Source organism: Erpetoichthys calabaricus, chromosome 1 (assembly GCF_900747795.2).
Source record: "Erpetoichthys calabaricus chromosome 1, fErpCal1.3, whole genome shotgun sequence".
Taxonomy (NCBI): Eukaryota; Metazoa; Chordata; class Cladistia; order Polypteriformes; family Polypteridae; genus Erpetoichthys; species Erpetoichthys calabaricus.
This window is the reverse complement of record NC_041394.2, coordinates 290,152,018-290,178,872: the sequence shown is the minus strand read 5'-3', so window position 1 is coordinate 290,178,872 and position 26,855 is coordinate 290,152,018. Positions and strand designations below refer to the sequence as shown.

The following is a 26,855-nucleotide window of genomic DNA, read 5'->3' as shown; positions in this document are numbered from 1 at the left end:
TATCAGGGAAGTGCCTGTGTTAGGCTAATGGCCATTTAAAACCTAATAATTTTCTTAAGCTCACTAACAGCTAGATAGAAGTTTAAAAAAAGATGTGTGTTTTAATATGAATCCATTCTTACAATTTGGATGTACAGTATATGACATTTATTAATTTTATTTTATCAGAGTTTAGTAAAATATATATGCTTTGCTTGGAAAGATTATAAACAAATCAAGTACTAGGCAAAAGACCCTTTCTTGACCAACAACAACTACCTTCACAATAATTTTTCTAAGCACATTTGTGTAAAGCTGATTATACTTAGTTGGTGCAAGTAAAGAGCACAGCTATACATTCAACTCATTTTTAAATTTTATGATTATCTGATTAAAACAAGAATGGAAGAAGAGACTCTGAAGTGTAACCATTATCACTGCATTGTAGCACTGTGACACTTAGATAATAGAAGACTTAAGATACCTCTTATTATAGTTACCTGTATAGAATAGAAACAGTTTTGCATTACAGTAATGAGATAATCTGTATCCAAGGAGTTCATCTTTTTGATGTAATCAATAATCAACTGAAAAGCTATTAAACGTTCGTCAAAGTTTATTTCATCTAGGTGTCTGCTGTCAAAAGCATTTAGCTGTGAGAAGAAGAAAAAAAAAAAGTATTTAGAACAAAAGTATGATTTAATTACTAATAACTAATAATAAAAATATGTAAAATTCACCTTGATTGTGATATCTGTGATGTATTTCAGCGTTTCATCCAGATCACTTAAACACTGAAAAATAAAAATAAAAAATACAACAACAAAACTACATTAATCAAAATACTTGGATTTTAAATCCAATACATTGACATTACCTTCTCCAGGAGGTGCCATACAAATAAACAACATATTTGGGGCAGCAAAGAAACTATGCATGAAAGTTATTTATAGGATTCAGAAAAGATCAAAATGAACCTATTATTTTATTGAGTTGTAAAGGAATATATTGTTATGAATTATATTAAATATTTTACTCAACTAGAAAGTAAACTGGCTGCTCCAAATGGGTGCCTTTAAATGGAAAACAGGAATAGATGAAAGAAGGTCAAGAAATCTTATTTACAGAACTCACAGCTTACACTCACACTGAAGGCTCAATGTCATTTTCTTGTAGTATAGCATTTAATAATGTCTAACTAGCATTTTAATCTAAAGCTAATCTAAAGTTAAACAGCACAGTAGATGTTTTTACTTATTTGCAGTTTATATAATTTTTTGACTGGCTAAAAAGAGTACCACTAAAGAGCCCTGGTGCAGTGTCAATAAATAAAACTGTATGTACAGATGAAATGTTCAGGTGGGCGATGGTAGATGAAAGTAAACTAATGAGAAAGCTTTCTATTGACTAATCAGTCTCATTTGCCAAAACTCACTATTTAGCCATATTTTTAGTTTGTAAATTAGAAACTAAAAAACTAAAAACTAAGCTGGCATTTTATCATCATGAGTTCAGTTATAAACATGCAGATAACTAAGGTTTTTAGTAGGCAAATAGCATATTTTATGTATACTGCTGGACGAAAATGATTTTATCCTTTTAAAATAGTGCAATGTATAAAGGGAGTGACGATTTGCTAATACGTTGGTGATTTTGTAAGGGTAGACCATCATTAACTGAAAAAAAGCAATATTTTAAAGACTTGTGTTTAGAAAGACCTCAATATGAGTAGTCTCCTGTGACCTAAATGTAAACGTTTTGACCCAAAATATCATGTGGAAGTCCAGCCGCGAACACAGACAGGCAAACACCAACGGTTCCAAAACACACACGTTTATTTACAGTTCTATTTACAGTAAAGTCCCGCACAGGGAAGAATGCCCCAGCACCAATCACCCATAAGTCCGGGCCTTCCAATGCCTTCCTTCACCGCCTCCACTCCTCTCCTCCGAGTTCTATCCTCTTCCTCCCAACTCCGGCTGCCGACTGGAGGGAGGCGGCCCCTTTTATTCCTACCCGGATGTGCTCCAGGTGCCTCTTGATGGGCTTCCTGCGGCACTTCCGCCACACCAGGAAGCACTCTGGGTGTCCCTGGTATTTTTTTTCACCAGCACCTCCGGGTGTGGCAGAAGTGCTGACGTCCAGGGCTTCAAAATCATCCTGGCGCCCCCTGGCGGTAGCCACAGGCCCCTATAGGGATGAGCTTCCATGCTCAATTCCTGTGGCACCCACACAAGCCAGGGCGGCTGCCCTCTTGTGGTCCGGGGGAGGTATAGTCCCTCTCCTGGCCCTTCTAGGCATCCCAGCTGGGCACAGCCCCCAGCCGCCCGCCACAATCAACTGATTGTTCTTGGGCATATAATATTCAGCCTCCCCAAGCATAAACAAACTATTTTGATCTCTACACTTTAAAAGAAGAAATCATTGCATGCACAATTTTTACATGTAAAGGTTGGTTTATACTTGATGCATCTGCTCTGACCGTGACAGCCACATGGCGAAAACGATGGAAAGACATCTATTTGTGTCTGCTTGGTTTGTGCTGTGTGCTGTGCACGACGTTTTCTCTAAGTATCAGTAGCATTTTGCAATGCAGGGCACTGGGGCGACACCGCCTCCACCCCAAAATTTTAAAAACTGTACTTAAATTAATTAGGTAATGCGAAATAATCATGAAATAAATTTGTTTATTTAATTTCTGCGTTGAAAAAAAACCCAAATCCATATGAATACCAATATTTCCGGAATGAACAAAGCCAGCCAAATGAGTCTCTATGTAAGTCCTTGATATTTTGACAAGCAGATGACCTAAAGCTTCCCTTTAATCGGTTATGTTCGGATTTTTTTCAGGGAGGCAGGCCTCTGTGCCCTGGACACTTCAAATTTATTGGTAGTGAATTAGTATTTTTATATATATATATATATATATATATATATATATATATATATATATATATATATATATATATATATATATATATATAATCGAAAGTGATCAGACAATTGTCAACACACTATTTCATGTTCAGGTCCATGATTCACAGTTCATAACTGCCTTTTAGGTAACTACAGATGAGTGAGGGCAATTTTAGGGAGATGTCAACTTCAAGTGGAACCTCAGAAATCAAAGAAAATTCACTTATTTCTTTCATGAAACAGCACTTCATATATTGTTCACTTGAAGAAAAAAAGAGGGTGAGCTTACACACAGACTTTTTCTGACTCTTCTTATGACAAATGGACTTGGCTTGGTTTGTTTTTTTTTGCTTTCCCTGTTTGCTGTTTGAATGTGTTGGTACCGAACCATTGTAGATAATGACAGGGGTACAAGACCTAAAACATCTAGACTCTGATGACTCTGCATTTATGCAGTGTATTGATAAGAAAGATGAGGCAGGGTCAGGTACAGAACTTTGTTTCTTGGTTCTGAAAGAATTTTCTGCACTACGACATCAGCAAATCCAAGGAAATGGTTATTGACTTTCACTGCACCAAAGAGCCAATATGTCTGGTCACTATTCAGGGAGTAATGTAGAGGTAGTGCACTCCCTACAAGTACTTGGGGTCCACATCAATGACATGTTGGTCTTGTAACCAACTGAAAGAGCAGAACAAACTCATTGTTTTCTAAGTAGCGTTTCTTTAATGTGGCTAGGGACGTCATTTACATCTTCAACAACTCTGTGATGGCAAGTATGATTTTCTACGCTGTGGTGTTCTGGGCTGGCAAAATCATTTCAAGAGAGGCCCTCTAAATAAACACGTAAATTAAAAGGGCAAGTTAAGTTATGAGATTCACTCTTGACCCCCTAGAAGTAGTAGCAAAGGAGAGAATTAAAACAAAACTGAGTGCCATTTTGAAGAATGCTGCCCCATCCTCTGTCAGACACACTAACATGGAGTACTTCCAGCCAACGAATTATTCAGCATAAGTGTGTCAATAAATGCTACTGGGTCTCCTTTATACCAGGATTATACTACATTGTGACTGTGACTGCCAAGTCAGATGTTTTTCTTTCTTCTTTATTTTCTTCCTTTTTCATTCTTATTATCCTTTTCGTGTATATTAATTCTGGTGTTTGGACTATGTGTGTGGGTTTGTCTGTCTGTCAAAAGAACCTCTGTAAAAAGCCAAAATTTCCCCCTGGGGACAAATAAACATCTGTCTAATTTGCACATTCATCACTAAAACACTTTTGGATCAAATAATTCTTATTAAAAATTTAAAATAACTAATACTGAAATATTAACACATTTTCCAAAACTTAAGTTCAAACAAGTTTAAATGTAGCAAAACAAAATTGTAGACATTTTTAAAGTTAATTTCAATATTTATATAAATAAAAAAAAGAGACATTCTCTGCCAAAGTGAGTACCTGAAACACTGTGCAAAGCATCTGCCGAGAAAGTTTGTTCTTGATAATAGAGAAGAGTTTGGCTAGAGGTTTCAAGAACAAGGTAGGTTTGATACATTGCTTCAGCAAGTTTTGTATAGTCTCCAAGATATCAATCTCAGTATCCTAACAAGGAATGAAGAACAGAAAAACAGTTAGCAAAAGTGAATAGCAGCTGTGTAACATTCAAAACAAGTAAGTGACCTTATAATTCCGACTGAAAGGTTAAACAGGTGTACAGGTTAAAAAAAAAATTCAGAATAGTATGAATTGTGACTTAATCTCTTCCCACATGGCGCTGGAGAGTGGCAACATGTTTGTTTCTCCTCGTAGTCAATTTGGGGGTATTGAGTTCGATAATGAATAAACTAATCAAAATTAAATGGATTCAGATTATTTACCTTGCCTTAAACGTTATTAAAAAAAAATAACATTTGTCAAATGATCTCCACCATTAATAACACATTCTTCTAAATGACTTTGCAAATTGTTCAGCATATACCAATTTTCATTTAACAACTCAAACTGAACAGAAAATGTGGAATCACAGAGTACACTATTCCAGAAAAACGTATGTGTTTTTTTGTATTTTATATGGGTTTCAGGATCAACATTAATGAAGAACTTGGCAAACTCCCATATGTTTAATGCTAACAACGGACACTGTGTTGAATGCCAATGGCTCTGCTCTATAACCTGTCTAATCCTTTTTAACATTTCCTGGTGTTCTTACCGTTATTAAATGTTCAGGAAACATGTCCTTCACAATACCAGTAGATTAAAATCTATCCAACCACTTTAAAATAGTTATATGTGAAGGAATTCTTATCAGCAGAGGTATATTAACTTTAATACAAAATCTTTTTTGCACCAGATTTAGTTGTAAGGGTGAAAATGGCACCGAAAGAAACAGCATTAAGTAAGCACACTTGCCATGATGTTAAATATACCCTGACCCGTTCAACTCATTCACCATAACAGCCCAAAAATTGAAACATCCATTATTTTCATTTTGACATTTTCAATGTTTTCAATGTTTATAGGAAAACACAAAGTAAATAAAGTAGGTATTAATACAAAATAAAATCTCAAAAAACTACCTCTATATTGTATCCTTTCCTTTGTATAGATTCAAAATTCCCAATTAGTGCAGTAAAGTCTGCATTGTGTGAGTTCTAAAGGATGGCACTGCTTCAGATGGTACAAAAGATTAGTGGTATTACCATGCTTTCAGCACAATTTGCAGTATGTTACATGTTTCTTGTTGGACTTTAGATAGACAAAATACCTACACACTATCAAATTTCTCTAACCCTTCTTTCAACAATGTCCTTGTCTGTGGACTGTGTAAAAGTAGTCAGGGATCAGTGCTGGGGGGTTTTCTGTTTTTAATATGCATACATTTTCTAGATAAGTCAATTTGGATTCTATACTGTCCACATCCAGACGGTATACAAAAGTGATTAAGAGTGGCCAATAGGATGTTAGTTTATATTGCATGATGTGTAGAGTACGTCAGGAGAGGCTATGCTTAATGCAACAGTGAGGCATCATCTTAAGTGCTATAGACGGTTTTGTTATCCACATTACAAAAAGGACATAGCAGGGCTAGAGATACAGTAGTTTAGAGAAGTCTGACTAGGTTTATTTATAGGAGTACAACGGTTTGAGCTATGACTGAAGTTTAAACAAAAATTAAGAAGTGACATGATTCAAGAATTCAAAATTATGAAAAAAATGTGTATGGTGCATCTAGCTGTTGCTTTAAAAGGAGTTCAACAAAAACAAGGGAACACAAATGTAAGTCAGTTTTTTTCCCCACACTAACAATCATGGTACATGGTAGTCCTTTAAGAAACATGTCTCGATATTATTTTGGAGAAATTAAGTGAACAGACTGAAGAACAGAGTTATGCTAAATGGCCTGCTCTCATCAAAAATTACCTATGTACAAATTTTAATAATATACATTGTTAAATACATCACAGTTACTAAAAGGTTCAAATATGACTAAATGCTGGAACACTACTCAATCACAGAAACAATTATTATTTTCCAATGTTAACCACCAGCAACTGGTTAAGCCATCTCTTTCAGTATGATAAAAGACATATCAGAGTACAACCTGAATACTTTACTGGGTACTGAATAATAACGACAAAAAGAATCTGTTTCTAATCTGAATGGAAGTCATATGAAAGTTAAACACTTTTAGGTATAATTCTACAAGCACAACACTGATAAAAAGAATAAGAAAAATATTACCGGAGTATTGTTGGTTTTGTAAAGGTATGGCAACAACAGGCAAATAAGTACTGAACTCTGTTCTTTTTCTTGCACAAATTTGCTGATTCTAGAAATAAATCAAATTTAAAAGACATTTTAACATTTATGACAAACATAAAATTAATCTAATCCTAAAGAGTGCATTTCTGTTTATGTAAATAAAGCATCTGAAAAATATGCTCATAAAAAAAATTGTTTAAGAAATCATCAAAAACGAAGACCGAGTCCTTATTCCAGTATTGTGACTGTTGCAGTAGACACATGAATAAAGGAGGTGCAGTAGTTAGCAGTACTTCAATGCCGCTCTAGTCTTGTATGCAAATTTTAGCCTTTACAGTTTGTGTGTAACATATACACATTGTTCCTGTGTCAGGATGGGTTTTTACTGGAGTAGTCTGGGCTGCCTATTAAATTCCAAAACAACTGTGTGTTTAATTTGTGACTTTAACCTGGCCTAATGTCACAAAAGATGGCTGCATGCATGAATGCAACCTACAGTTGATTGGTCTCTTATTTAGGGCTTGCTTTTGATTTGCACCAATGCTGCTGGAACAGACTCCATTCCCCCATAAGAATAAAGTGGATCAAGGGATTTGAAAATTGAAAAATTGGTGGGCTTAAATTGTGTTAAGTTGCTCCTTAAAACAGGACCATAGTGGCTTTGTCATTAGATTTGTTTAATCACAGATCCAGAGATCTAAGTTCAAACATTTGGGGCTGTCTCCATAATTGTCTTCTGGTTTTGTCCAGTATCCCAAAGATAAACATGATAAGCTGGTCTGGTAAATGGTGGCATAAAAATAAGTATGCCTTGTGATGAAGCTAGTATTTTCCTATTGAATGAATAAGAGCCATCCAAGTACCATCAGTCACAAGGCTAGAATGGATGGATGGATGAATGGATAGATGGATAGATGGATAAACTTTATTAATCCCAAGGGGAAATTCACATACTCCAGCAGCAGCATACTGATACAAAAACCAATATTAAATTAAAGATTGATAACAATGCAGGTAAAAACAGACAATAACTTTGTATAACGTTAATGTTTACCCCCACCCCCGGGAGGAATTGAAGAGTCGCATAGTTTGGGGGAGGAACGATCTCCAAATATTAGAATAATATTAGAAGACACATGCCTATCAATCTAATGTGAACATTTTTGCAACGTGGGAAGAGCTATATGAACATGGAACACGAAATGCAGGAAAGCAAATACAGATTTTGCTATAACAATGACTGAAGCCAGGAAAGCAAATGCAGATTTTGCAATAACAATGACTGAAGCCAGGAAAAACTTAATTAATATCAATCAATATTAAAAATATTGCACAGACTTCTAAGTTCCACAGTTATTAAGAATTTTTTACAGTTTACAGTAGGACAAGTTCAACAATACATACTTTGAAAGGATGTTAAGCTCTTTGCTAACTTCAGCCCTAAATTTTTTCTTCTTCATCCTCTCAGCATTTCCTACCACACTGCTCAGGTACTGAAGAATGGAAGACACATGTGGAAGAATAAGTCTAGAACCAAGGCTAAGGCCATCTGGTGCTAGAAAAAGAACAACAAATTGAATACAATATAAAGAAAAAAATACAAAGTATATAAATAAATAATTTTAAAAAGCAATATTAAGCTATCAAAAAGATAAACTTACATTTTCAGCTATATAATATAGGGTTGATCAGGACATTTAACAAGACTATGAAAACAGAACATTACTCCTGGTTGAATATACTGTAGATCCACTATAAGAATTTCATTATGAGTTTTATGCCAGGGAGACAAACAACTAATGGAGTCTTTACACTGAGATAGCTCATAGAGAAGCATTGAGAAAAACAGAAAGGATCACATATAGTGTTTATTGATTTGGAGAAGACTTATGAAAGAGTGCTGTGTTAACACATCTGGAGGTTCATGAAAGAGAAAGAAGTACCAGAGAAGTATGTAAAGAATGTCCAGGATATGTATAAGGGAGTGAGGATACGGTTTAAAAGCAGTGTTGGGGTAACAGACAAGATACTAGTTAGAGCAGGTCTGCACCGGGGATCTTCTTTAAGTCCTCACTTCTCTGATCTGATTATGGATGTGCTGAGTCATGGGATAAAAGAACAATCTCTCTGGGGCATGCTTTTTGCGGATAACATTCTTTTGTGTAGTACCAGGATGGATGGATGGATGGATAGACAGATAGATAGATAAATTTAAATATCAATATCAAGGTTCAGTGATGGTCCAAGATTGAAAATTAAATTCAAAGATAACCCATAGAGTGCTGTGTGGATGGAACAATTACAAGAAGGTATCACGAGTACTATGTGACCAAAGAATTAAGGCAAAGGTACAGTTTTTACGATAGCAGTAAGACCAGCAATGATGTAGGAAGCCGAGACATGGGCAGTAAAGGGAGTGCAGGAGAAGAAGTTAGATGTGGCAGTAATGAGAATGTTGAGATGTATATGTGGAATAATAAGAAAAGAACAATAAGAAAAAGTGGGAGAGCTACTAAGAAAGTACAGGAAAGTAGGTTGAGGTGATTTGGACATGTGACGAGAGGAGACAATGAATGTATGCAAAAGAGTGATGGGAATGGAAGTACAGGGTACGAGAAAGCAAGGAAGGCCAAAGCAAAGGTGAATGGATAAGGTAAAAAGATCTGAAGGAAAACAGATTGAGCTGTATGGAAAAGGTTGATCAAGCACATTGACCCCACACAAAAGCGGGAAAAGATGATTCAGAAGAAGTGGCAGCAGCAGAAGCAGAAGAAGAACAATCAGATGAAGACGAAGAAAATGAAGAAGACGACATTTCATTATGATTGTATCATACATTACTATGTTGAAATAAACTTTAGGGACAGTACCATTAGGTACAGCAGCCAATGTATCTTCTGGAATTACACAGTCATTCACTGGCAGTGCCATAACTGAATCCGTGGGTTCAAAATCTGGTGTAGTGAGGAGGAGCTCAGCAATGTCGATAACAACATTGATGGTGGACTGAGTTACTTTTTTTGCAGACAGCAAAGCAAAGACATTGAATAGAATGTCACAGGTTGATTCTCCAATTTTCTGCTTCCCAAGAAGAGGAAAATATCTGAAAAAATAAATTACATCTTCATTTTTGCAAACAAAAGCAATCATTATTCAACTAAAATTATGAGCATTTTCCTGTAGAGTGATACATTTCAGAATACGGCTGCCTTGCAGCTGCCTGGACTAAATAAAGTTTGCAAACCCCTTGAAATTACCTGGATTTCTTCATTAATAACTTATAACAATGATGTGTGATGTTCAGCTAAATCAGAATAACAGACACAATCTGATTAAACTAATTAAAATAATTTAATTTCTTGTCAATAATGTACTCCTTGATTATCACATCCCTTAAGGCTAATGACTTGGAACAAAGTTTTATGTCAATGAGATGAGATTGGACGTCTGACTTGGAAGTCTGGTTTCTGACAGTCTGCAAGGACTGATTAAAAGAAGTTCAGAGGACAATGGAAGTATTGTACAGATGCTTAAAATACAAAGCTACAAAAGCATTCTAAAGGCCTGGGTGTTCATCAATCCCCAGTAAAACAAGTTGTCTATGAATGGAATAAATTTAGTTCTCTTGCTCCTCTTCCTAGTGGTGTTGATAGAGGAACACCATGGAAGAAACCACTGCTCGCAAAGAAACCACGTTGTATAGCTCAATCTGGATGTTCCACAATGCATCTGAGATGGTTTATGGACAGATGAGACAAAAGTTAAACTTTTTTTGCAGAAATACAAGTTTTTATATTTGGAAGAGAAGAAAATTGGGAGTGGTTTCCCCTAGACTTTCTCGTATACTCAGATATGGGGATGGATATTTGAGGAGTAAACTGCAAGACAATGATTATATTTTTATATTATGTACATTAAAGAACCATCAATAACAAATCAAATTAATAATATATTGAACAATTATTATAAAATGAATTATAATAAATCAGACTCTGCAGCTGCATGAATAAAAAGTAAACCGGTACCACTTCCGGATTAATGAAAACAGCCCAAACATTGAAAGAAATCTACATTTTGTATCTAATACATGTATGAAAAATTTGGTTGACCTAAGTGAAAGCATACTCAAGTTATCGTATTTACATACAAACACACACACACACACACACACAGACATAATTCCAAAAATGGTATTTTTGGACTCTGAGAGGTTTAAAACATCAAGATTCATCAAAATCTTGAAGTGGAATTTTTAAAGGATTCCAATACTTTCCCTATACTTTATATACGAGAAAGTCAGGGAGGTCTAAGGGTCGGTTTATACTTCACGTTCAGAACGTGTATGCAAATGCATCATGGTTGCCATGCGTTCCCAGCGTTCATTTGACACATCCATTTGCAGGGTTCCCACTCTTTTTAAGGAATCATTTTCCAGGACATTTCCAGGAGCTTTTTCCAGAAATTCATGACAGGATCTGGTCATACAGTCATACACTTTAGTCGCAGGCTTAACGCCATTTTAATTTCTCTTTGATTATGCAGGGACTTAGTGTCACCGATATGCTAAATTACATAAAGGCAACACCAATTAATGCACTGATGTATAATGGAGTTGTTTGACCTCTTTTTGTTACACACTGTTTTAAACTGCAAAACTCTTTTAAAGAAATAAATGCCTCTTGGATTGTGGAAAACTATCCAAACACTGACATATACTGAGCAATTCCATAATGTTCAGTATAGAGCTGTTGATGACACCATGAAATAGGCTACCATAGTGACCTAATTTCAGTAAAAGTTACTTGCATATTACATATTATGTCATTGTTTGTATCAAATAAATTTATGTACAATGTTTGTATTAAACAAAACTGCATAAAGCCAATTTATTGCCTATATCATGTGTATGATGCCTATAACACTAATATATGCAACAATTGGCACGCGACAAAACAAAGTCAGAGTTAACTTTCAACTGGTAGCTTTACTGGGAATACAGCAGCTGTAGAATTTGCATAAATCAACGACAAAGATTATAATAAAGAACTTATCTTTGTGGGAAAAGAAGCAAAATACATCCATTTTAAATCATGATAGCCTTGCCATCAATTCCTGAGTTGAAAACTTGGTTAAACTAGAAAGAATACTAGGAACAAAGGATAAGAGCCTGAACTCCAGTATATTGGAAAAAAAACAATCTATAAGTCACTGTAGTGTAACCTATGAAAAAGGCATCTGGTGTAGGCCTAGGTTTAGAAACAATGCTGGTGTTGCTCCTTGAGGTCTGATAAAACTGCATCCAGACCGATGACCTCTTTCTTTTTTTCAGCAACACTTTTACGATAGGCATTAGATTTTGTGAGCAGTGTAAAGTCCTGTTTTCTCTCAACCTTCTCTGCCATTGCATCTGCTTCTTCTTGCATTGCCTCAATGCTAGTGATTATTTTCTGTCTCTTTGCTGCCACTTTTTGATTTCAGAGTGGAGCTCTTCTCTTTGCTTGTCATTTTCAGGTATTGGACATATCGCATCCTGGCATTTCTGCAATGCTGTAAGAGGGGCTTTGGCAATACTCCATCAAATGAGCCACCAGTCAAAGAATCATTTATAAATATAATTGCCTATACATGTCTCAGTAGGTGGAGACATTGCGCAGCAGAGGCCACGACCTAGCTCAGCTGTCATCATATCTAGACTTACGAACAGCAAGCTGTTTCAAACAGAAAAATTAAAAAGCGAAAACAGAAATAAATTCCAGGACAAGAAAGATTATTTCCAGGACATTTGGCCATTTCGATCAGTTTCCAGGTCATTTCAATGACTGGAAAATAACCCTCAAAATTTTCAGGTTTTCCAGGACGCATGGGAACCCTGCATTTGACGAGTTGCAGTGCCAGCAAAACGTTGGGGGGTGCAGTATGATAAAGTCAGAATGTGACGTCAGAGTCTCTGTTTACTATCTACATGTGATAGAAAGCCACTTTGCCGATCCTATAGGATTGATGTGCATGCTTCAATGTTTGAAGAGTGGTTCGATGTGGTGAAGCAAAATGTCGACATACAAATTCATTGGTGGTACTTTTATATTCAAGCGTCGCATATTCCCCATGGTAATGACACATTTTAAAGGTCTCACTTACCATCTTCTGTGCTGTTCTTATTTTTTTTTCTACCTTCACAACAGAATCAGAATGTATTTGAGCCACAGAAAAAAAAGGTTAGGGACACAGTGAAAAGGTGTATTCTGTGATTAAAGTGGAAATTTCAGCTTTAATCTTGAAATGTCCACTTTAATCTCATAGTTCATTTTATCATTGAAGTAGACCGTCATAAACGTCATCTTAAAACCGACCTAGTTGTTAATCGCTACATGCTTTTGAGGCTTCCTCCTGCACTGACAGCAGTGGCAAGCAGCAATCGCCACACAGAACACATTAAATGTATGATATTCCAGCTCTCTGCACGTTTAGAATCCATAGATTTATACTTGATATCACTTGCATAATGAAATGCATTAAAGTATTTATATTATATTTTACACATAAATAGTTAACCTCATTTAAATAATGAATACTGTTAATAATTACACATGGGGGGGACACGGTGGCAGAGCGGTAGCGCTGCTGTCTTGCAGGGAGTCACGTCCCTGGTGTTCCCTGCCTGGAGTTTACATGTTTTCCTGGTGGGTTTCCACAGTGTGCTCTGGTTTCCTTCCAAAGATATGCAGGTTTGGGGATTTGGTGATGCTAAAATGATGCTAGTGTCCCGTCCAGGGTTTGTTTCTGCCTTGTGCCCAATGCTAGCTGGAATGGGCACATCCCTGGATTGATGGATTTAATTATTAAACATCCATCCTTTTCCAAGATATTGTGGCAAGATGTCCTTGGAATTTAATGGGTGTTTCAGGCAATTCAAAACACTGAGAAGCCGAACCTGTTCTCACCATTATGATATCTCGCACTGCCACCTGGTGGAATCTTCCAGATTTACGTAAAGGGGCCCATGGTAAGCTTTTTGCTAAGCATAAACACAGCTTCTGACTTGAGGGACAAAATAAATACAGGACCATGCGGAAAAGTACACATTTGATAAATACTTTTTTTTTTTTTTTATTTTATTTTATTCTCACTAACTGTGTACTCATTAAGCACACAAGCCCATTTTTTTTAACTTAAAACTTTATTAAAGATGAAGTTATTCTTTGTCACTCTGCTGTATCTGTCAGGTTACTCCAGTAAACAATGTGTCTGGATGGGCTTGATTGATTTTAGTCACAACAAGTCCTCTACAAATGTAATAAGGTCAAGCAAAGTTTTTCTTCACTATGCTATCTTGTTTAATTAGTGAGCTCTCGGTTACAAAACATTGAATTCCCAAGTTCTCCCATCTGCGCAATAACATTTAAAGGATACAAGCTTTTTACCAGGATCAAACTAAAGATGGTAAAAAGCAATTATTCAATTGAATTTAGAAGTGATATGATTTCCTTTTTCTGGGTACTTTGCTTACCTCCTCAACCCCACATTTGTCATTCTTTGAGCTTCTAGCTGTCTGTTCCACCACATTCTCATTTCTTTCCTTGTCAACATTCTTATGATAAGTGTTTCCTTTTCATGGAGGATGTTTTTTGTCATTTACACCGGATAAAAATGTTTTTTTTTTTTTAATGCTCACCTATTTTCCCTGCTAGACTTGAGTGGATAAATCTAGCTGTAGGCTAACTTGTAATACGTGTAGCCAAGCAACACTTTTACTACCCTACCAAAAGATAATTACTCAATATTGTATAAAGACATTTTACAGAAGAGTGTCAGGGTAGCAATCTGTCACCTGAAGCTTAACGAAGAATCATAATGATGATGAATAGTGGAGTATGACAATCACCTGAAATGCAGAAATCACTCAACAACACATCAGCTTAAATAGATGAAAAACCTGTTCAGATCTCAAGTGAATTTAGATGTAGTAGCATGGCTTATGAGATCTGTTCATGCTAGGAATACCAGAAATATGAATGAACTGAAACCACTTTATAAAGAGAAATGCTCTTAAATTCCTCCTAACCATTGTGTAAGTCTGATCAGCAGCTATAGGAAACTTTTGGCAAAGGTTAGTGCTAATAGAGGTTCTACCTGTGAAATACTTTTCCTGTCCTTGAATGTGAATGTGGGCGGCACGGTGGCGCAGTGGGTAGCGCTGCTGCCTCGCAGTTGGGAGACCTGGGGACCCGGGTTCGCTTCCCGGGTCCTCCCTGCGTGGAGTTTGCATGTTCTCCCCGTGTCTGCGTGGGCTTCCTCCGGGCGCTCCGGTTTCCTCCCACAGTCCAAAGACATGCAGGTTAAGTGGATTGGCGATTCTACATTGGCCCTAGTGTGAGCTTGGTGTGTGGGTGTGTTTGTGTGTGTCCTGCGGTGGGTTGGCACCCTGCCTGGGATTGTTTCCTGCCTTGTGCCCTGTGTTGGCTGGGATTGGCTCCAGCAGACCCCCGTGACCCTGTGTTCGGATTCAGCGGGTTGGAAAATGGATGGATGGATGGATGAATGTGAATGTTTAAATTATGTGTTTTGTATTGAAAGGAAGATAAAGACATTGTGTTTACCTTTTTGTATAGATCTCATGCTACTTCCGTTTATGCTTCAACATTATGTTTTGCGTTACTTGTAATAAAAATAAACTAAAATGAAGAGATGCAAGAAATATTACCGAGAATTTGTACTCCACACATGAATTAGTTTCAGTACTGGAGTTGGAGAATAGCAGCTCTCAGAAGGTAGCCGGATTATCTTTATAAAAAAAAAAAAAAAAAACACTTCAGAATATTTACCTTGAATACACAGACTCTATAAAGTTATGTTTCAACAAAAATACCAAGTAATCCTTAATATTACATATTCTAAAGAAATCAACATAACAAAACAATCAATAATAACACTTAAAGGTTAATATATCATTGTAAGTTCATTTAAAATAGTATAGATCGTAACAGCAACATGAAGAAAAATATCAGGGGTTTCAAATTAAACAATGTAAATGGATTTTTCATACAGATCTAAATGGTGAATCAGACATAGCATACCTGACATTTGATGCCACAAAGTTAAAGATTGTTTGCTTAAAATTGATTAGTGAGGCTTTGACAAAATATGAAGGCCAGTATTAGAGAATCTTGACTCCCATATAAGATCAGGTCAGTTAGGTCAGGTTGGGGAGCTTGCACTGGTGCAGCACGTTGCCGTACCTACCACACGATGAAACTGCTTGGGATCCTGGTTGGCAATCCCCCAGACAGACAGGCGGTCCAGTTCCACCCTCCAGAAATAACCATCTATTTGCTGTTACCAGGTGGGTGTCACCTTGGCCTGGTCCAACCACTCGGGTCCTCAACAATGAGAATCCTGTGAGCCTGATGACCATCAGGGAATCACGCTACAAAGCTGTAGTAGCCAAAGCTCCCTTGCAATGTAGGCGATGTGCCTCATTCGGAACTCCGTGAGTAACCGCTCATTCAACACAAGTCAAACCAGCAGTGCCCAAGGATTCTCCAAAGAGAGACAGTACTGAAGGAGTCCAGTCTTCGTCTCAGGTCACTGTATTACGTGCATGTCTCATAACCATATAGCAAGCCAGGAAGCACCAGGACTCTAAAGACTTGGATCTTCGTCCTTTTGCAAAGATATCGGGAGTGCCACACACCCCTTTCCAGAGACCTCATGACACCCCCATGCTCTCTCAATCCTTTTTACTGACTTCATAGGAAGAGTCACCAGAGACATGAATGTCACTGCCGAGGTAAGTAAACCTCTCAACAGGTTCAACACTCTCTCCACAGACAGACACACTGCCGATGGCGGTGCCTAAGGGGTCTGGATCTTGGTTTTTATCCAGAACACTCATAAGCCCAAACACTTGCTCCTTGCTCAGTCTCTCGAGAGCCCAAATCGAAGATCACAGCATCGTCAGCAAAGTCAGTATCAATGAATCTTTCTTCACCAACAGATGCAAAGCTACTAATGCATCATGGGCCAGAGATCAATGACCACTATTTCAGTCATGTTGTCCCATTCAAGGCCATGTGTTATGAACATTCAGGGAAAGAGAGGTAATGAGCAATCAACTGGAAACCACTTTGTGATGTGCTGGCTCAGGTAAACTGAGAACCCTCTGAGCAGACCTGGAAGATGAATTTAGTGACAGTGTGCTGGGAATGACTAGAGGGTACCTCTACTCAGAATTAGTTGAACTCCTACCCGAGGACAAGCATAACCTGCATTTGTGAAGTGTTCAAGGACTGAATGAACACCGTTTAAGACCTTAGTAGCAAGGATGTGCTGCAAAAAATTAATTGCCTGTTGTTGGAAGCAAACCTAGAACATCTAGATGAAGTCTAGTGGTGTGGGAATCTGTCAAGTTGAAGAAACAGGCCTTCCATACAGTTTAAGCAGGATGGTCTCCAATTTTACCAGAGACAGACAGACAGATAGACAGATACTTTATTAATCCTCAAGGGGAAATTCACATACTCCAGCAGCAGCATACTGATAAAAAAAAAAACAATATTAATTAAAGAGCAATAAAAATGCTGTGCAAGTCATATATATATTTAAAAAAAAAAAAAAAAAAAAAAAAAAAAGCCAGGTGGGGAGAGCAAGGCAGGTATAATAGACAATAATCTTGTATAGTGTTAACGTTTACCCCCAGGGGGTGGAATTGATGAGTCGCATAGTGTGGGGGAGGAACGATCTCCTCAGTCTGTCAGTGGAGCAGGACAGTGACAGCAGTCTGTTGCTGAAGCTGCTTCTCTGTCTGGAGATGATACTGTTTAGTGGATGCAGTGGATTTTCTATGATTGACAGGTGCCTGCTCAGCGCCCGTCGCTCTGCCACAGATGTCAAACTGTCCAGCTCCATGCCTACAATATAGCCTGCCTTCCTCACCAGTTTGTCCAGTTGTGAGGTGTCCCTCTACTTTATGCTGCCTCCCCAGCACACCACCGTGTAGAAGAGGGCGCTCGCCACAAAAGTCTGATAGAACATCTGCAGCATCTTATTGCAGATGTTGAAGGACGCCAGCCTTCTAAGGAAGTATAGTCGGCTCTGTCCTCTCTTGCACAGAGCATCAGTATTGGCAGTCCAGTCCAATTTATCATCCAGCTGCACTCCCAGGTATTCATATGTCTGTACCCTCTACACACAGTCACCTCTGATGATCACGGGGTCCATGAGGGGTCTGGGCCTCCTAAAATCCACCACCAGCTCCTTGGTTTTGCTGGTGTTCAGTTGTAGGTGGTTTGAGTCGCACCATTTAACAAAGTCCTTGATGAGGTTCCTATACTCCTCGTCCTGCCCACTCCTGATGCAGCCCACGATAGCAGTGTCATCAACGAACTTTTGCACGTGGCAGGACTCCGAGTTGTATTGGAAGTCTGATGTATATAGGCAGAACAGGACCGGAGAAAGCACAGTCCCCTGCGGCGCTCCTGTGTTGCTGACCACAATGTCAGACCTGCAGTTCCCAAGACGCACATACTGAGGTCTATCTGTAAGATAGTCCACGATCCATGTCACCAGGTATGAATCTACTCCCATGTCTGTCAGTTTGTCACTAAGGAGCAGAGGTTGGATGGTGTTGAAGGTGCTAGAGAAGTCCAGAAACATAATTCTTACAGCACCACTGCCTCTGTCCAATAGACTGTAATAATAGACCACAAAGGTGGCAGCTGTGGCAATGGCCAAAGTGAAGGCCTGTGTGTAGGTAAAATTTAGTGAGGAAATATAGAATGACTTTTGAAGAACCTCAGAGAGGCTCTGGAAAACCATTTGTCAAACTAAAACAGTAGAACGCTGCTCAGGCTGTTCTCAGCATGGTCAGGGATATCATCAAGAGCTGAAAACAGCACTTTGAGAACTCCTAAACTAGATGGATAGACCAGGGTATACGTGTACAGAAAAGTAAAAATTGGTAATATCGGGGATATATTTTGATAATTATTTGTGGACTATGTTTATCAAATAGGCTTGAGCAATGTTTTAATTTTAAAAAGAATAAATGTTTAACCTGGCTGTAAGGAAACCGGATAAACCAGTTCTTGCTCAGGGCATATTTAGGACTCACCACATCAGACAGATAAAATGACTTCTGGATGCAGGTGGGAGATGAAAGTCAAGGGAATTTGTAAAATCTAATCTAGCCACTATCTAAAGTAGAAAAATAAGTCATTCATGAACAGATTTGGACTGGTCAAATGGAATGAGACCTGAATAAAGCAGGGGCGTGACCCTACATCATAACTCCTCTGGTCCAAGAGGCATGTCAAGGGCCAGAGGACTGGTTAAATTCAGGGGTAACACAGACACCTCTGCTATTACATCCACACAGAGGCAATACTGAACCAGAGACCACTAAGACAAAGAGCCACCTGGTAGTCTAAACATATTGGATGGTTAAGCAGCAGTTAATTTTTCATCTAATCAGGTTGTATTAAAATATTTTCACACTCATTATGCTCTTCTATTTTGAGCATGCTATCTATAATATAATGCATTAATAAAAACTTTCTCTCCTACCTGTTCTTGAACTGTATGTACCCAATGGTTACAAATATAAAAGAACAGGGTAAGTCATTAACTGCAAAAAAGTCAACCTTGACAGTGAACAGGCCTGGTAAGTGTAAACATACAAAGGATATAATTGGGATGTGAGACATTTTGTTTAGGTATACTTAGTAAAGAGTTTGAAATATGATTCTTTACTAAGTGTGGTAGGGTGACTCGGACCCTATGAAACAGTATGGCAGTAGAATGTGGGGATTGTTGGCAAAGGAATACATGTCTGCCTAATTTGTGAAATATAACTCTGAAATATAAATTGAATAAATTAAGAACTCCTAAATAATGTGCATATGTGCATTTCATTGATGTACGAATTCTTCTGTGTAAGAAGTTTTCCAGGACAACAATTCTTCAACATAAATGTATCAAGAAATACTTCTAGTACTCATTTGTACCTAGAGTAATACACCTTTACAATTCCTCACTTTGACTGCACTGTTCTCTTTGGCCAAGTCAGAATTTTTCTTTTTTTTTCTCTGTAATTTGTGTGTGTACTCGAGAGGGGTGGTTGTTATTTGTTATAATATTTCTTGAGCTTCTGTAAAAGCTAAATTACCACTTAGGACAAATAAAGTATTATCTACCTATACATAATATGAGAAAAAAATATCCCATATACAGCCTGTTTCAGTACTGTATGAAAGAAAAGATCTGCAAACAGGAATAGTTGTCAAGTATGTCATTTATAAGACAAAATATAGCTCTATAAAAGTGTATGCATTTCAGTATTAATTATATGTCTTCCAGTAGATAGACAGATAGACAGATAGATAGACAGATAATATATATGTACTACTACAAATGACTTTTGTCCTAAATGTCCCTTCACAAAGTGCTGAACAGATTCTCATTACAAGTAATTTAATGGTATTAAAAGTAAATTGCTTTCCATTTTTATAAAATTAATTCTAAAGGAAATACAATCCACTAATTTCAGTATTCAACACATTTGGATATTAATCATTTGATGCATTAATTCCTCATGGGAATACTCCAAGAGTCAAAAGGCACACTGTTAGGAAACGTTACAGGAATATGAAAAAGTAAGCCTGTAGGGCCTGTAATGAAATTCTAGGGTTATTAGAGACTTCTTTCAGTATCTTGCTCTCTATACTACTACTAAACTTGCTGGGATGGCTAGGCCTGGAAAAGCTGGCAGATTTTCTCCACTTGCAGTGTAACATTTGATTTGGAAATGTTTGGAGATCTGTTTAAATCCCTTTCCAGATACATAGACATATACAGTATAACCTTTCCTCTGAAGGCTTCACAGAGTTCTTTAGGCATGGTGATAACACACACTTCAACAACAAAGAGCAAACCAAACTAAATGCCTGAGGTTTAAATAAGAGAGCTTCCTCCAAGATTCTTCCTAATGGTGTTCTAATCATTTGTACCAGATTCTAATTTTAAATGTAGGGGTGTACTTACTTTTTCCACATGTGAAATTTCCATGCATGCTTATTTAAATTGCACAATGGACTACAAAATGAAACTGATGTTTGTTTATATCATATTTATCTGTGTTTAAGTGAAGATTAAATGTTAATACGTACATGTTAAAAAAGAAAACCCAATTCATGGTTTGTACTTACTTTTCACATGGCTATAAATTGCTAATTTGTTAAATTGCTTTCCTTATCATTGAATCAATTGAAACATACTAAATAGTCTCTTCTTATATCAGTATCTAAACAGGGTACCAACCTGTGGCCAAATCACTGCTTGAAACACAGCATCAATTTCTTCAGAAGTGAAGCTGTAAGATTCAAACCCATCAAAGAATTGCTGAACTCGAAGAATTCCAAGACGCCGCAAGTTCTTAAATGGGCTGATGCATCCTGCTTGTATCTAAAAGTAAAAATGTAGAAGAAGAAACTTTAACACATAATCTATTAGCATAAATCCAAAGCACTTCTAGTTTAATTTGAAGACTACAGAGCTGATTATTTAGGCATCCAAAAATCATTAGTGTTAACCTTTCAGATAAATCAATTTAAAAGACAAACGGTTTGTCATATGTGTAGCATTTACAAGCTTTCTAAGTGACTACTTAAGTTTCCTACAGATGCTCCAGTTTTCTTCAACATCTGTCTGATAATAAAGTCATGAATGCTAACCTTAAAGATGACAGTTGCCTGCAAATTAGTCAAATTTAAACTGGGCAGGGCCCAACCCAAGTCAAAAGAAATTAGGTAAATCATGCTAAAGTTATTCTGTAACTATAAAATGGGACCTGGACTCACCTTAATATAAAATTCATATCTACAAAAACATCTGATTAAATTTACCCTAAACATTAAATAATGCAAAAATAATTATGGAAAAAATATTTTATGTAACTCTAAATATTTAAAGTTAGGCCTCTGACATTGGAAAAAGGCCTACAAATATGCCTGTTCAAAGAAATGGAAACAAAAAGATCTTTCCTTCATAATTCATAAAACAGTGCACAAAAACATTTAACCTTGAAAGGAAAAAAGAATAATTGAAATTCCAAAGGTAAGCAGATTTTTAAAACCATTATTCAAACAATTAAAATTTTGAAAGTTTATTTACAGCCCCTGATTTACTATGTCAGAGGTTAACTTTAAAGCTGATTGGTGAATGTCAACTCTGGTACTAAACCTTGATGGGGTTTCGGGAACAAAAGAAACATTCACCATATACTGAATGTTTTTAATCAGCTCTTTTTTTACCACTAGATGTCAGACTTGTAAAGTCTTTGCTCACGCATCATTAGTACTAGGGTGTTGTACCATGTTAGCCATTATGGATGCGATGAGAAGTCAAGCAAAATGACACCTTTTATTGGCTAATTAAAAAGATTACAATATGCAAGCTTTCGAGGGAACTCAGTACCCGGGGCCTGAGTTCCCTCGAAAGCTTGCATATTGTAATCTTTTTAGTTAGCCAATAAAAGGTGTCATCTTGCTTGAGTTCTCATGCATCATTAAAGAGAACCAGAAGTGTGGAACTTAAGTATCCTTAAAATTTCTGTAGGTTATTTTGTAACTGATTTTAATGAAATACTAGCAATTTTTTTACTATAGAAAATTTTCAATAACCAAGAAATATAAAACACATTTGATCACAACTTATATAGGCAAAATAAGACAGGAAAAAAAAATTGAATTGGTGTCTGTCTTTAATTTGACTTCAACTTTCAATAATGTGTTATGAAGACTACAGCTCCTTTAACTAGTTCTAGATCTGATCTCAGAGAGCTAACTGAAAGCAATTCAAGTGTCATTATGAAAGACAAGTTACATTAACATCTTTATACATTGAAAGATCAGTTAAACAAATATTAAATTAAGTACAAAGGTTGGCACATTTTAGTGCATGACCACATAGACTTTGACATGGTATACTAATGGAAGTTTTTAAAATTGTGAGATTCATTATTGTTTTAGACCTATGAGTATGCTACCTTTAGCGCTTAATTATATATTGTATATTTAAAAACTTTAAAAGATTTAGAGACACAGACACAAAGACACAAGTTTCAGGCCCAGTACACATTTATTCACATGGGAAGCGTGTTTTACTCGGCCCCTACAACACAGAACAAGCAACAATAACATAGTCTTTTTTTTCTCTTCTTCTTTCTCTCTTCCTCTGGCAAGCCTTGCCTGACTCCCTTGTGACTCTGGCTCATCTTTGTGAGGCTGCTAGCTGCTTTTAAGCCGCACCTGGGAGTATTCCAGTTGGCTTGTTCAGGAGGGCTGGTATTGCTCCCAGGTGTGGCGGAAGCCCAAAGTAGGGCTCTGCAGCTCCAACTACCAACATCCCTGGAACCCAACAGGGCTGAGCCGACAAGTACCAAGTCCCATATAGTCCTGTGGGACTCTGGGATGCCGTTGCACCCCAGGGAGGCTGCCAAATAGCAGCTCAAGGGAGGCAGCACCCTTCATAAGTCATCTCTCCCTGTCCTTCTATTACAGAGGCATCTCGCCTGGATAACAGTGCCGGTCGCTATCTGTCACAGTATTAAGTATGTGACAGCGTTAGAGGTGGGCGGTATGACCAAAATTCTATATCACGGTATTTTTCTAAATTCTGCTGGTTTCACGGTATTAGACGGTATTTTTTTCCCCATGCATGAGTGGATGTTAACCACATTTTCCACTGCAATTACTGCAGTAGACTGGCTAAGAATAACCTATTCGACTGTTATGAGAATTGTACATCGTACAAAAAGACATTTTAATGTGCACACAAGTATTAATCCAGGTTTGCATGGGCCCATAAAGTGATAGTTTTCAAGGGGGTGGCACTAAAGAGAAGGAATCACATTGCATGACAGATGCAGTCAAAATACAGAACCTTTTAATTGAACAAATTTTGCAAAAGCTTAAACTATGATTTTGACAACATATTTTCAACAATTCAAAGAGGCATTTAGACTTAGTAAAATATCCAGAGGTGTTTGTCAAAAGTTGGATTGCACTGAACACGTCTTAGAAAAGGTATAAATAGTAAATATTTTTTGTAAACCAACTACACTTTCTGTCAATGTTAACAATCTCAGTCGACTGACACGTTATAGTGACTTTTTAAACAATTTTACCATCATTAAACTGCATAATATTTAAACTAATAAATAACAATAAAATACATAATAGTATTACTGATAGTTGCACCATTACTTCAAGGCTTCAAGCCCAGGTGTATTACACAGTATTCACCAAATTAAAATAAAATAAAACAAAACAAGTGCAACTTGGTGATGACATCTTTACCAACTGTACCATCATTTAGGCAAACTACATTAATATGGACCTTGCTTCAAGCTAAACTATATACATAAATAATAAAACTGCAACTTGCATTTATAATGCTGTTTGTGGTATAACCCTATGGAAGCACATTAGGGCCACTGTGAAGAAAAAAAAATATGGACACGGAAGAAAAAAACAAACTATATGTCGAGAATAAATTCGACACGTTGACTTTATTCTCGACATTTCCACTTTAATGTTGACGCTTATGTCAAGATTAAAGTCGACATTTCCACTTTATTCTCATAGTTTATTTTATAATTAAAGTAGAATGTTGTAAACTAAACTTCATCCTAAAATCAATGTTTAATTTACTAGATTTTCTCAAACCCCATCATAAGTTAATGCAGCACATCAAATACTTTGTGTTAAGTGTTCCCCGACCCAGTCGTTAATCACTACGCTTCTTAAACTGACTTCCTCCGCACTAAGAGCAGGCACCTGCAGCAATCACCGCACAGAATCCATTGACTTCATGATATTCCTGCTCTCTACCAAAACCCCAGTTCCTATCTTTCCTTTTTCTTTCTCCACATTACCAATCACCACACGATAAACGTCTTTGTGAAATTAAAACTAGTTATTAACTTAGCCAACAGAGTGTTCAGAACTTTAAAAATATCTGTGTTATACATGTTTAATTATGCCATCCATTCAGAGTTGCGCCCATCTCTGAACGAGTCGCCAGCACATCGCAGGATGAATACGAGCAAAACATACACTAGCAGGGTCAATATAGCATAACAAAACCCCACATCCTACATGACTTTGAAAGGAAACTGAAGCATGCCAAGTAAACCCAGCAGAAAAACATGCAAATGCAAGGCAGGCACGCCGCCATGCCCCCATATGATTAATGCATGCTTTAATGCATTTCACCATGAAAATTATATTAAGTATTTATCTTAGCATTCTAAATGTTCAGAGAGCAGAAAGATCATGAAGTGAATGTATTCTGTGCGGCGATCGCTGCCGGTGCCTCCTCTTAGTGCAAGAAGAAGTCAGTTTAAGAATCACTTAACACAAAGCATTTAATGTGCTATATAACTTATGAAGGTGTTTGAGAAAATCTAGTAAATTAAATATTCATTTTATGATGAAGTTTAGTTTACGATGTTCTACTTTAATGACAAATTACGAGAATAAAGTCAACATGTCGACTTTAATCTTGACATAAACGGCGAGAATAAAGTAGAAATGTCAAGAATAAAGTATATTGTATATTGTAATATATACTGTATTGAAAACAAATAAAACAAGTACAACTTGGCTTGCAGTATTATCCAGTAGTATAGAAACAGTATTTACACATCTGACCTTTTAAAACTAAAGTATCTCCAGGCGACGGACATGACTCCTTTTTTTTGGCAAAAGTTCTTATGTTCATCATGTTCAACTTTATCGTCGGCTTCAGTTTCGGAATGCTCTCTGTCCATTTTTCACATTTCACAGAACTTTAATTTATTTGTGCATTTATTTATTTATTTAATTTTGTCCAAAATAGTCCTCCATATACCTATGCTACCGCCCACTATTTGGTGGTGTAGCAGTGAAAAAGAGCCCTAGTGCAACAAATCTGTGTTTAGCGGTGTAGCAGTGAAAAAGGTCCCCACTTGAACAGTTTCCCGCTGCGCCACGTTCCAAACGTAGTTTAGGCAATTTAAACCGGTGTTGCGGTATACGAAAAATCCATATCATAAAAAAAATAAAAAACGGTTTTCGGTATACCGCCCAGCACTAGACAGCGTCATATGATCAGACTATATAATTTAAACCTAAGACCAAGGTAGATACTTAGGTATCAAATGAAAGTTCTATTCAGTAGAAGACAGGACAAAAATTAAGATAAGAAGCTTAGTGGCATAGTAGAAACTTCACAAAGACTTTAAGGCACCACCCTGCTAGGGTTCTTACCCCACGGAAATATGCAGAAACTACCTAACCCTTACTCAAGTAAAGGTACTGTAGCCTCGTGTTTTAAAGAAGACCACTAATGAAATGGAACAAATAAGGTCAACAGAGCAATTAGACATACGCTGGGTACAAATGCTGGGCTCAAATATACATATCAGGACAGGCAACACTTTGTAACATCCCATGGATGGACATTTGGTGGTCATCCATCCAGATTGTGTGTACAGTACACCCCCAAAATTCACGGGGGTTATGTTCCTACAGCACCCATGAATTGTGAAAAACCGCAAATTATGGATGTGGTTAAAAAAATGCCTATTTTTATAGTTTAAACCCTAAATATACCCCCAAAACACTTTCATTTCATTTCAACCTCAGCTTAATACATTACCTAAAAAAAAAAAAAGAATGTAAAGGTAAACCCGTACACTGTACAGTACTGTACTGCTATGTCACCCACAGTGCTAGAATGTAAAATATTGATGTTACCGCTATATGTACTGTAATTCATGCAAGCGTGTTTTCATTGGCAGAAGCCTTAGAAGGTACAGGGTGTTTCAACGACATCTTGGGACTTTAACCCTTAAACTGCCACATACTTGGGGGTTAATGCATCCCTGGACGGCAAATACTTTTTTGCTGCACTTTTTAAATAAACGTCACAATTCACAAAGAAAAACTGACATTTTAATGGAAAACATTTTTTTCCATGCAAAGAGCATCACAATTACTGCAACACTGATCATTTTACACACTGCTAATGAACTGTAAAAACTACTTAAAAAAACTACTGGAACAATATGTACAAGGTGCAACTGACGCCATGGATAAAATTCAGTACATCTCCGAGCCAACTGTGCTGAACTGGCTGCACATGCAAGCACACAGAGGT

General features: G+C 37.1%; 1 protein-coding gene across 2 annotated transcripts in view; it reads right to left on the bottom strand.

Moving 5' to 3' along the window:
- The window catches only part of utp20 (UTP20 small subunit processome component), a 154,666-nt gene that overhangs the window by 51,526 nt on the left and 76,285 nt on the right, over positions 1-26,855 (bottom strand). For both annotated transcript variants that reach the window (XM_051928458.1, XM_051928462.1), the window contains exons 28-35: positions 20,973-21,116; positions 15,361-15,440; positions 9,530-9,762; positions 8,064-8,214; positions 6,639-6,726; positions 4,356-4,499; positions 720-773; positions 480-632 (exon numbers count right to left, since the gene is read on the bottom strand). In XM_051928458.1, coding sequence (XP_051784418.1) covers positions 480-632; positions 720-773; positions 4,356-4,499; positions 6,639-6,726; positions 8,064-8,214; positions 9,530-9,762; positions 15,361-15,440; positions 20,973-21,116 — 1,047 coding nt within the window. The remainder of the gene's footprint in view (positions 1-479; positions 633-719; positions 774-4,355; positions 4,500-6,638; positions 6,727-8,063; positions 8,215-9,529; positions 9,763-15,360; positions 15,441-20,972; positions 21,117-26,855) is intronic.